The sequence below is a fragment of the Dasypus novemcinctus genome, chromosome X, assembly GCF_030445035.2.
Source record: "Dasypus novemcinctus isolate mDasNov1 chromosome X, mDasNov1.1.hap2, whole genome shotgun sequence".
Classification (NCBI taxonomy): domain Eukaryota; kingdom Metazoa; phylum Chordata; class Mammalia; order Cingulata; family Dasypodidae; genus Dasypus; species Dasypus novemcinctus.
Genome location: NC_080704.1, coordinates 120241514 through 120254298, shown reverse-complemented (window position 1 = coordinate 120254298; position 12785 = coordinate 120241514). Strand labels below are relative to the sequence as shown.

The 12785-nt window shown below is 40.1% G+C and overlaps 1 protein-coding gene across 4 annotated transcripts in view; it reads left to right on the top strand.

The window, feature by feature from the left end:
- Positions 1 to 12785, top strand: part of DCX (doublecortin) — a 193348-nt gene that overhangs the window by 160609 nt on the left and 19954 nt on the right. For all 4 annotated transcript variants that reach the window (XM_058292293.2, XM_058292297.1, XM_058292296.2 and 1 more), the window contains exon 6: positions 8509 to 8603. In XM_058292293.2, coding sequence (XP_058148276.1) covers positions 8509 to 8603 — 95 coding nt within the window. The remainder of the gene's footprint in view (positions 1 to 8508; positions 8604 to 12785) is intronic.

Genomic DNA, 12785 nt, shown 5'->3' with positions numbered 1-12785 from the left:
TTGCCATAATCAGTAATTATTATCCTTTCTTTATTTGTAATGAGGCCTAGAAGATTCAAAGATTCCTGACAGACCTTGCTGCAGGAGAGAAATAAACTAAGCAAAATAAAGGAAAGAAGGATTTTAGATTAGATGTAAATAAAAGGTGAAAACAGTGAAAAAGTGCTGGGGCTCTGAGGAGAAAAATGAAAGAGAGATGAGTTAAAGAAAGATCCCAAGGCATTCCCAAATTACAGCTGTAAAATAGAAACTCAGAGACAAGTTCTAAGGACATTTAGTAAGGAAGAATGAAGGAAAGTGAAGGATATCAAATAGAGGTACTATTTCTGTAAATGAAATATAACAGCCTCCCACATGGATTTATTGGGTTGGTGCAAAAGGATTTGTGGTTTCAGACCATCAATTTTCAGTCATTTTAACTAGGCTCAAACACATCTTTAGTAGTCAAAATAGGAACCATTACAATCAACACATTTTTGCCAATGAGAAATAAGTTTGCATATTCCTATAGCATAAAATTCCATGCTTTGGGATTCAACGAACCCTTGGAAAGCATTTTCTGCATCCTACTGGTTTTGGAAGCGTTTTCCCTGCAAAAACTTTGTCAAGATGCTTTAAGAAGTGGTAGTCAGTTGGCAAGAGGTCAGGTGAATATGGTGGATGAGACAAAACTTCATAGCCTAATTTGTTCAACTTTGGTTGGAGGTGGTTATGCGACGTGAGGTGTCGTGTTGTCGTGGAGAACTGGACCCTTTCTGTTGACCAATGCCAGCTGCAGGTGTTGCAGTTTTTGGTACATTGCAAGGATTTGCTGAGCATACTTCTCAGATGTAATGATTTTGCCAAGATTCAGAAAGGAGTAGTGGCAGCAAACCAAAAGTGACCATGACTTTTTTGGTCCAAGTTTGGCTTTGGGAAGTCGTTTGGAGCTTCTTCTCAGTCCAATCACTGAGCTGGTCCTTGCCGGTTGTCATATACAATCCAGTTTTCATCACATTTCACAATCCTATTGAGAAATGGCTAGCTTGTTGCATAGAATAAGAGATGACACTTCCAAATGACGATTTTTTAAATTTTTGGTCAGCTCATGAGGCATCCACTTTTGGAGCTTTTACCCTTTCCACTTTGCTTTAAATGCTGCATGACCATAGAATAGTTGATATTGAGTTGTTTGGCAATTTCTCATGTAGTTTAAGAGGATCAGTTTCAATGATTGTTCTCAATTGGTCATTGTCAACTTCCGATGACCGGCCACTGCCCTCCTCATCTTCAAGGCTCTTGTCTCCTTTGCAAAACTTCTTGAACCACCACTGTACTTCATGTTCATTAGCAGTACCTGGGCCAAATGTGTTGCTGATGTTGCAAGTTGTCTCCACTGCCTTACAATCCATTTTGAACTCAAATAAGAAAATCTCTCAAATTTGCTTTTTGTCTAACATCATTTCCATACTCTAATATAAATATAAAATAAGCAGCAAGTAATAAGTCTTCAGCAAAAAATCATAAACTGAGAAATGCACATTAAAATGATATAGGACATAACCACATTTATTTAAGAATGTATGCCAGTATCAGTATCAAATGGCAAATTTCAACAATGCAAAACTGCAATTACTTTTGCACCAACATAATACCAATTCAAGACCATACACAGTTCATCAGACCCTATTTTCATTATTTCCTGCTGCTTTATATACTTAAAGTTGATATGAATTGGCTCCAGACTCCATATCAAAGGGCACTTTGGATTTTTCACACAGAACGCATAGATAAAATAAGTGAATGAGTGCATTTTTATTGGGTATGTAAATGTAGGGGCTCCTTCAGCTTGTAAGGATTCTATATCTGCCTGTGTATGTCTACATTTTCTCATTTCTCTATGCTCATTTTTTTGTTTCATTCTATTGGGGAAGTCTGGGAAAGCTCATTTTTAAAAATAGTGCAATGAGTGGCAGTTAAATTGTTAAAAACTGATTTCCAAAAATACTTGTTGAATGTTGATGACAATGTCCTTTATTTACAGATAGTTTATCATTGATGAGCTGGGATAGGGGTGAGGAGAATGGGAAGAATATATATAAACATAAATATGTACAGAGAACATATAGAGAGACATATATGGGATATGTATTTAAATTTTACCCTTAGAGTATTGGGGTGAAAGACTTTCAGAGGATAATGAGAATAGGCCCTGGAGGTGCAGAAGAGCCTATATATTCAGATCAATAGCCAGTAGGTAGAAACTGGCTAACATGCACTTTTCTACACTTTGGCAAAGCCAGTGAAAATGAGAAGGAACATTCTCAACTAGGTAAGTTTGTAGGTAACAAAAAAAAAGTTTTCATATTGAAAGTATAGTATACGAATGCTGGGAAACTAAGATCTGGAACACATTTATGATATAATGATCAAGTGGAACAAAATGTCAGAAGAACTTATTTGGGGATTCCTTCAGCTATTAGACTTTGTGCCCAATGTTAGAACTCTTTTGGAATACTTCCATCGTGTCATCTCTGACAGGTCTCCAAAACTGCTCTTTATTATGAGTGATAGGGGATAGGTCTATTGGCGAGGCACTCAGGCACTGTAGGTGGCCCATAACTTTTTCAACCATTAACTCCTTCCATTTCCTGAAAAGATTAATTGACTGCTTTGCTCCTTGTGACTCCAAAGACTTGGTTTGCATTTCCCAAAGTGCCTCCTCTACGTACCAGAAAGCCTAATGCATTGGCGAAACCTAGCTCCCACATTCTCTGTGCTGTTTAGCATATGACACATACTTCTTTGAATGACTTATATGGTATGCGCACATCACACTCTAAGCTTATTTAGGCTCTAGGTCCTATACACCAGTGTGTCCTGATCACAGTGCTGGGTACAGAACTGGTACCATCAGGTCCATTCCCTTCTCTCCATTCCCACTGCCTTTCAAGCCATCATGATCCTCACTTTTTATAACTCAGTGCTAGCAAGCTATGCTTGAGCCATAATGAGATATTTGCACTTCCACACATGCCGTATTCTTTCATATCTCCATGTCTTTGCACTTGTTTTTGCGATTCAAAGGCCTAAAATAGCTTTTCTACCCTCTCTGCCTAACTAGCTCAATTTTTAAATTAGCTTTATTGAGATACTATTTACATATCAGGGTGTCAGTGTAGCTCAGTGGTTGAGCCATGTCTTCCCACACACAAGTGCCTGGGTTCAATTCCCAGCCCCATTACCTCCAAAAAAAAATTCACATACCATGCAATTCACTCATCTGAAGTCCAGTTCAATGGGTTTTAGTATAGTCAAAAAGTTGTGCACATGGCCAACAGACAACATGACTGACAGACGACCTTGACCTTGAAGTCCCAGTTGGGACTCTTTCTGGGGCCAAGGGTAGGCCCCAGATATTCCAAACAGGCCTCTCCATTGGCCCCCATTAGTGGGGAAACGAATAACACCTGAGGCTCCACCTCTTAGAATTAGGAAAGGGAGGAATAATTAATAGTTATAAAGGTAACCACATGAGGCAGAGCTTGCTCTCTCTGCCTAGAGAGGCCCACACCGAATCTTGGTGTCTATTTCCATCCCTCTCTCCCATTTCTCAGCAAACTCTATTCTTTTTGCTATTTCCCAATAAATTCTTTTTACTGGCTTAACTTAAAAAAAAAAAGTTGTGCATCATTCCCCGCTACTTTATTCTGGAACATTTTTATTCCCCCTAAAATAAACCTCATACCCATTAGCAGACTCTCTCCTTTTCTCCCCAAGCTGCTCCCCACCATGCAACCCCTGGGTACCACTAATCTACTTTATTATTTTTTTAAAATTTTTTATTCATTTTTTAAAAAATATTACATTCAAAAAATATGAAGTCCCATTCAACCCCACCGCCCCCACCCCACACTCCCCCTACAGCAACACTCTCTCCCATCATCATGACACATCCATTGCACCTGGTAAGTACATCTCTGGGCATCGCTGCGCCCCATAGTCAATGGTCCACATCATAGCACACATTCTCCCACGTTCCATCCAGTGGGCCCTGGGGGGATCTACAATGTCCCGTAATTGTCCATGAAGCACCACCCAGGACAACTCCAAGTCCCGAAAACGCCTCCCCATCTCATCTCTTCCTCCCATTCCTGGCACCCAGGAGCCACCATGGCCAACCTTCCCACACCAATGCCACATTTTCTCTGTGGACATTGGATTGGTTGTGTCCATTGCACATCTATGTCAAGTGGGGGCTTAGATTCCACATGGATACTGGATGCAATCCTCCTGCTTTCAGTTGTAGGCACTCTAGTCTCCATGATATGGTGGTTGACCATCTTCAACTCCATGTTAGCTGAGTGGGGTAAGTCCAATAAATCAGAGTGTAGGAGCTGAAGTCTGTTGAGGCTCAGGGCCTGGCTATCATATTGTCAGTCCAGAGATTCAAATCCCCTAGATATATCTTAAACCCCAACACCAACTACAATTCCAGTAAAGTAGTATGAAAGGCTTGTGAAAAGAGATCCCATCTGAGTCCAGTTACATCATGCAGAAAAACCAGCTCCAAAGAAGGGCCATCTGACATGGCAGTGAACCCCAACTGCCATTACGATAGAGCCTGTGAGTCTCTTTAGCCCTCAAAAGAACCAATACCTGGGGTTGTATCTACTTTATCTGTCTCTGAGACTCTGCTCAGGTGTGCATAAGGGCAATCCTTCTGACAACCTCCAGACTCTTTTTTAGAGACTCGTAGCCATATAAACTCATTTCTCCTTTCCATTTCCCCCTTACATTAGGTCAAACAGCATTTTAAAGTCATGTTATTATATGTAGACAGGGATATTCTGCTGGTCCACTTTGAACCTTTAATTCAAGGTCATTTTCTAGTTGCATCTTCAGCTGGTATTTGGTAGTGATCCCTCGGTGCCAGGGAGGCTCATCCCCACGTGTCATGTCCCACGCTGGGGGGAATGCACTGCATCTACATGCTGAGTTTGGCTTCAAGACTGGCCACATTTGAGTAACATGAAGGCTGTCAGGAGGAAACTCCCAGGCACAATGCTGCTCTAGGCCTTGTTCTTATTGCAGGCGTATAGGCTCACAAGCATAGTCATTAGTATCAGGAGCCCACTGTTGGACCCTCATTCCTTCCTGGCTCTTACCGTTGTACCTGGGGGACTGCTGCTGCTCCCCTAGGGACCACGACAGAGCCCCCCCGGCCAGGAACACAGTACCCCCCCCCAGCTGTTGTTTTTAATTGTTTCCACTATGAGTATATCCAAACATTACCATGCACCCTGGATATATGCCCTGTATAACTCCTTGTCAACCATATATAGCCTGTCAATAACATCCCATACCAGTATTCCTCCGCTGCCATTGTTGAACCACTCTGTGATCCCAAACTTTCCTGTAAAGTGAATCCCAATATAATGTCAGGTTCCTTTACTAGTAAAATGGAATATAGCTATGAGTTTAAAGGTTAGATCTAGAGTACATATTGATTTGGAAAAATTTCTACATCCTATCTTTTTCTTTTTTCTTAATTATTGAGCTTCTCTTCACAAGAGTCTTAGATCACAGTAATTCATATATACAATGTACAGTACTCCCACACATCCACCATAAAACCTTTTCGCTTCCACAGTGATGATCTTTTAACTTATTCATATCATATTTACTGAAACTGATGTACAGACTCCGAAACAATAGCTTTCAAACAAGGTGACATCTGTGCTTACAATGCGGTCCATACTTTAGGATATACAGTTTTCTAAATTTTTTAGTTATCCTATGTTTTACATTATGACTTACATTATTAGTCTGTCATCCCCTATATGTTTTTAGTGTAATATTACATGTTTTATATTCATCCTCGTGTACTCTCACGAAACTCCTCTCTTGCCCCCACATTTACCTTGGTTCCATCCATTCAACATCCATTTTCCCCTCCCCTTGGGGCCCACAGCGACAGCCAATCTCCATTTCCTGAGGAGCCACGTCCAGAGATACTTGCAACAGTGTTCAGGGCCTGACTTGCTCAACTGCCCTAATGCCCTGGGAGCCACCCTTTCTCTCGAGAGATAGAGTTCTCTCTATTTGATGGCATTAGTCCTCCCCAGGATGCGGGTCCACCCCAACTCTCACTTCTTGGGTTTCTACCCAATGGTACAACCCACCCTGGCAAAATGAACATTCAAACATTCCCCAGGAGTCCGTCCCGCATCAGACCATCCCCTCTGAGCATCCTAAACAGGTAACCCTCCTAATTATATTTTGATACGATTTTCTCAGCATTTTACTCTCAACCAACACCTGACACTCTCCTATGTTCGTATGTTGCCCCTCACTCCCCCCAATTTTGTGGGCAATATTACCCATCCGCCCATCCCCAGCCCCCCTCAAACCCGCAAAGCCCCACCCAAAGGCAACCCCTTGCCCCCATTTTATCTCTTCTTTGTGCTCATATTTACCGCCAGCTCATCATAGATTTCACCCCTGCAGATGTCAGCTCACATCCTTCTTCCACCCCCCGATTTCCTGTAAGCCTATTTTCCAGTCTCTAGCTCTCTGAGGCAGCTTGCTTATTTCATATCATTGAGGTCATGTAGTATTTGTCCTTCAATGCCTGGGTTGCTTCACTCAGCGTAAGGTTCTCAAGATTCATCCATGTTATCACGTGTGTTTGTAGTGTATTTGTTCTTACTGCCGAGTAGTATTCCATTGTGTGTATATACCACATTTTATTGATCCACTCATCTGTTGATGGGCATTTGGGTTGATTCCAACCTTTGGCGATGGTGAACAATGGTGCTATGAACATTGGTGTACATATATCGGTTTGTGTCCTTGTTTTCAGTCTGTTGGGTATATACCCAGCAGTGGTATTGCTGGGTCATATGGCAAATCTATGGTTAGTTTTTTGAGAAACCGCCAAACTGTCCTCCAGAATGGTTGGATCCTTCTGCATTCCCACCAGCAGTGGATGAGTGTTCCCGTTTCTTCACATCCTCTCCAGCATTTGTATTCTTCTGTTTTTTTCATAGCTGCCAATCTTATGGGAGTAAGATGGTCTCTCATTGTAATTTTGATTTGCATTTCCTTGATAGCTAGTATACTTTATATATATATAGATTTGCCTACTTCTGATTCATCTTTCAAGATTTTGACAAGTGTTGCCCCTCTTGTTCATTTCCCCAGTGCCCTGATTTTGAAGCCTGAGCTCTGGGCTACCATAACACTCTACATATTGCTCTGCCATAGTACTTATTCCACTGGATTCTTGTCTGCCTCCTCCATGAAGTGACCTACTCATCTCGAAAACCCTAGTGTCTAATACTTTGCCTGGCTCAGAGAAAGAGCTCTGTAATTACTGTCTAAATGAATGAATGACTTCCAGGAAACCCTGACAGGGAAGAAGGCCTCTTGATGAGTAAATGAGAAAGAAGTGAATACACAGGCAGAGCCAGACAGAGGATGCCTAAGTGCCTGTTTTTTTCAGCTCACTTGCACTTGTATAAATTCAACAACCACCACACTGATGTTTCCTCCTTCTCTGTTGTTGGAGTGAAGGTTCCAGAACTTAGGGAATCATTACTGTAAATAGTGCAGAAGAAGTATATCCTCAGGTATATTCATGATACAGCAGTTGAAGCATTACCTGTGGGACTAATAGCAACACTCTCAGACACCTTCTTGACTTACTTTCCTCTTCTTTAAATTTTTTCTATTTATATTCTCTCTCTTTCCACTTTTCTCCATGTTTCAACTTCCTCATTATTTTCTTCTCCTAATCACTTACCCTAATTCCCTTCTCTCCCTTTTCCTCCATTCCTGATTGCTTTCTCCATCTTTTTTCCTTCTCTTTCCTCTGCCCGTTTTGTTTGAGCTTCTTTTTGTTTCACTTTCTGTTTCTCCTCAACTTTCTTAATCATTCTTCTTCCTGATTAGCTCCATTTTTCTTTCTTTCCTTCTGCTCTTTTCAAATACGAGAAGGTAGGAAAGAGAGAGTGAGGGAGAGACAAACAGGAAAGGGGAGGAGAGATTGACAGTGGAGCTGTCCCTCACTTGCCATGACATCCTCCACCAAACGAGATGTACCTCGGGCTGAGTCACCCATATTTCTTCCATTCTTTGTGCTTCACTATTCTCACCTATAAAACTTAATCCAAATAATACTTCCCAATACTATTTTCAAGAGATATTGCTAGGGTCAAACCTGGGAATGTGTATGAAAAGGTTTGAAAAGAAACAAACCCTGTGTCTGGGAAGTACTTAGGGAAAGAGTGGAAGGATTACCACCTTGCCCTGCTCACAATTCAATTAACTGAGGATTTCAGTTCTACCTTTCTGAGGAATGCATTTGTTTTCACCTTTGTTCTACTCATCAATTCACTGTGACTGTCTTTGTACCTTGTTTGAATGTTCTTAGTGTCTTTGGAGGGGAAGGATAACTTGTTCCTTTGTTTGCTCCTCTGTATATTATTGATTTTTATTCCTTCCTTTTCTCTTGCCTTGGGTTAGCAAACGGAACCTCCAGCAGCCAGCTCTCTACCCCCAAGTCTAAGCAGTCTCCCATCTCTACGCCCACCAGTCCTGGCAGCCTTCGGAAGCACAAGGTATTATGTCTCTTATACCTTACTAAACTCCTTTGCACTTGGGCCCTAGTCCCCTTCTTGTAAGTTCCTTAAAGGTCTGGGTGAGGGTATTCTCTTCTATTCTACTTCAGTAGCACATAAAGGCCAGAATCCTCCTTCATCTGTCTCGATTAGCGTGAAGCCCTGAGACCAAGCTTCCAGGAACTTTTATTTTCTCACCTCTGGTTTATTTACTTCCTATTATGCTTAGCCAAAAGGAAGAGATCCCAAGAACCCAAATAACCACTCTGAGTCAATGTTATCACCAAGCAATGGTTGGGGTGGATTTAGCATTTGCCCCTGACCCAATTTTCAGAGGCATAGCAAAGAAGGTGTTATGTCCCCAGGAACCAGGCAGTGTTAGTCACATAAAAATAGTAGACAAAGAAATTATCACTGAGTCACCCCCTTTAGATTTGTAGAACATCAATGAATGAATAAACCCTAGTTTGACTCTATATTTTTCATTAACAGGAAGATGTTGATGCAGTGTAGGAAGAAAGGACACACATATTTCATTGGTTCTGGGTTCCATTTATACTTCTTAAGCCATCCCATATAAATACACAATTAAAATAATAGAAGTATATAAACTCTCTAGGCCCACTTTCCATATAGCTCCTACCGAAAAAAAATCTCCTGTATAGAAAATCTGGAATTTCTGAACTTGGTGAAAATGGGAATGTGGTTTCTGCTTTAACAAACACACTCCAGAGCAACTTCCTCTAGGATTCTTTTCTCTTCTTGCTGTTCATGAGACTTGGTGCGAGATGGAAAAAGGGAGAGACCCACCAAATGGCCAACTCAATCACAGGACCAAGGGTGGTCATAGCTGGAAGATATCTTAGATGGAGACAAATTAGTTTCATTTGATTCCCTCAATAATCTTGTGTGGTTGACATTTTATAGATTAGAAAATCAAGACCCAGAAATGTTAAGCCACTTACTAGAGTAATATAACTAGTTGAATAGCAGAACTGGAACTGGAAGCCAGGTTATCACCAGCAATGTGCCAGAGGCCAGTTCACACTAGCTTGAGAAAGTTGATTGTGCACATCTCTTCCCAACACTGTGTCCTGTGACATCAGGTTGGTAACATGAATTCAGCCATGCTTGGAGCATTTAAAACATAGAAATTGTCAAACACTACAAATCAAGGTTGCCCTCTCCACTATCCCAGAAAGTCAGTTGTTAAACATTTAATATCACACCATTGCCTAAGAAAAGGAAATTTTCATTTCCGTTTCTCTGCACTGGGCTTTTAATTTCCTGGTTAACCTGGCCATTGCCTGCTGCAACATTCCTAATTCCTCCTCTATTACCTTTAATGACACTTTTGACCTGGACCAGAGCCTTCTGATTGTCCTGCTGAGTTGTTTGGTTTCTACAAAGGAGGATCTGCTAAACTCTGTGGTTTTAATGCTACCCAGAGCCTGTGAGATGGATGAAAATTGCTTTTACAATCAGCTTTCAGTTATTCTTTTAGGCAACAAAGCTTGTTAATGTGTGCATTCCAAGATGTGGAGTAGCCTACCTCTGTCCCTCTGTACCTCTGTATTCTTCACATAGAACCTGCTTCTTATTGTATTTTTTCTCTATGCCTTTGTGACCCTGCCTTCCTCCTGGGAAGCTGCCTTACTCCAACTTCTTCCATCTGGAGGCAGCTTGGACATTTGGACATTTGGCTTGTACACTTGAGTCATTCAGCTTTCGAATGTCAGGTTCATTTAAGATTCAATGAGCTATAGGCTAAGGAGTGATCATCCACCAGCCCACTGGTGTGAATGATGACATTGTTAAACTATTTCTTTTAGTTTAGGTTGGACATGCAGGCATTTTGTGTGTGTTTTTTGACAGAGTTCTAAAAACTAATTTAACCATTGAATGAATAGAACAAGCTCACAGATGATGGTAGTTGTGTCACCGTCTCACTATTTTTTAACTCTTTAATTTTCATTGTATCATTTTACATTTCAAATTACTTTTAAAAGACAGCTGAGCAAACAAACATTAAGTTGTAAATTATATCATTTTCTAAGGAAAACTTTTAAATGAAATAAACATTTAATTTTGGTACAATTTTAACTAATTTTTCTAACATTATTTTGATATAATTTCAAACTTACAGAAGAGTTGCAAGAAGAATATAAAGAATATCTGTATGCTCTTTACACAGATTCACCAATTGATTACATTTTGCCTCATTCACCTCATTATTTATCCTCTATATATACATATATTCTCTGTTCTTTCTATATATATATACACATATACCTACATATACACATTTTACTATTTTTTTCTGAACCACTTAATTTGAAGACTCAATGCGTTTTTATACCTAAACATTTTAGTGACTATTTCCTAAGGACAAGGATACTTTCTTATATAAGCAGAAAATATAGCATCAACCCAATGTAAGTATATACTCTATACACTGTCTTCAAATAATTTGGGACATTTCCTCAGTCTTGATTTTTGAAGACAGTATTTTGTAGAATGAAGTATATGGGCTAGTTATTTTGTAGAATGTCTGATGTTTCCTCATGATTAGATTCATGTTATGATTTGAAGCTGGAATAGAAGTGATGTTGTGTCCCTCTCAGTGTATCCTGTCAGGAGGCAATAGACTCATGCTTAAACCACCAGTGATAGAGATTGAACTGTTTTTAATGAAAAAGCTAGAAAGTATCTTGTGACCTTGGCTCAGTCACCCTGAAACTCAGACCCAGCTTCTTGCTCCTCCATTCACACAGCTATCTGGGCCTTAGCACCATCTAGGCCCCTGATCAGTAGGCCTGAGAAGATTATATTTGATCTTCAGTCCATGTGGACCTGAAAGATGTGAGTCATGGTGGAGACAGGAAGCAGGTGGCTGAGAACACAAATTTCCTCCTGCACAGTTGTAAACAAACTTGAAATTCCAGCATCCTTTTGGTAACTTTGATGGCTCGGGTGGGGACCCTAAACTGTAATCTGCAACTTGGCTTTCCCCCTTAAGCAGCTGATGGAGAATCCTCTTTAATGCAGCTGTGATGGGGTTAGCCAAAGTGTACATACTCAAGTGCTGCAATATGGACACAAAGTAAATCCTTGGATAGTTAATGAGAACAATATTTTGCCTTTCTATGCTGCTTTATTCTGCTGCCTGTCCATTTTCTCATTTGCCCTCCTGATAACTCTGAAAAAGATAGGGCAAATACTCTCATTTTACAGATGGGAAAAAGGAGGTACAAAGGTTAAAGACAACCACTATGATTCAAGAAAAAAAAATCGGTGACCTCTTTTGGAAAAGGAATCATGTTAAAGATGCTCAAAATTCTAGAAACATAGGGAAAATCTTTCATTTATTTTACATTTTTCCACATTTGTGATTGTCCATGGCTTTAAATTTAAAGATACTTCCTACAAAGTTGTATGGGGATTGAAAGAAAATATCTCCAAAATATGGATTGAAAATAGAACTAGTATCATTTAACATTCATTTTCCTCTATATTTCCAGCCATGTCTATCATTCTATAAGTACTTTGGAAGATGCTTTTATGAATAAAACAAGGTGCTGACCATTAAGTCACAGACATAACTAATGCCAATATTAATAAAAGTGGACTGTGGTCAAGTATAATCAAGAGCTAAGGAAAAGATTGTAGGAACACAAAGGAGGTTGCAAAGGTCATTCTGACTTGGGTAGGGTGGGAGGTGGGGAAGGCTTTATAGAGGAGGTGATATTTAAGTGAGGCCTTGAAGGCTGGATAGGCTTTTGATGGCTGTTGAAGAGAATGTGTATTCCAGCTTAAAAATAAGAAGCAACAAAAGCAAACCTTCATAATTATAAAATAACAGGGCACATTTGGGAAATAGCAGGCCTAAACCAGCAGCCCGGTTTCTTACAACTCCTCTCTGACTTCCGTTGGACTATGATTTTTTTGGACCAGAGACCAACTTTTGTTTTCTCTTATGCAATAGTATAGCCAGCACAGCTGTATTTGTTACAAATATTTTGTTCTATAGGGCTCCAAGGGACTAAATAAATGAATTTCAGGTGCTAATATTTTGCATTGTTAAGCAATATGTGTGTTTCTGTATTTCTACATATTAATCAACATAAACAGAATGTTGAGACAATTGCTTTCCTGAACATTGTCCTACCTATACAAAAAATG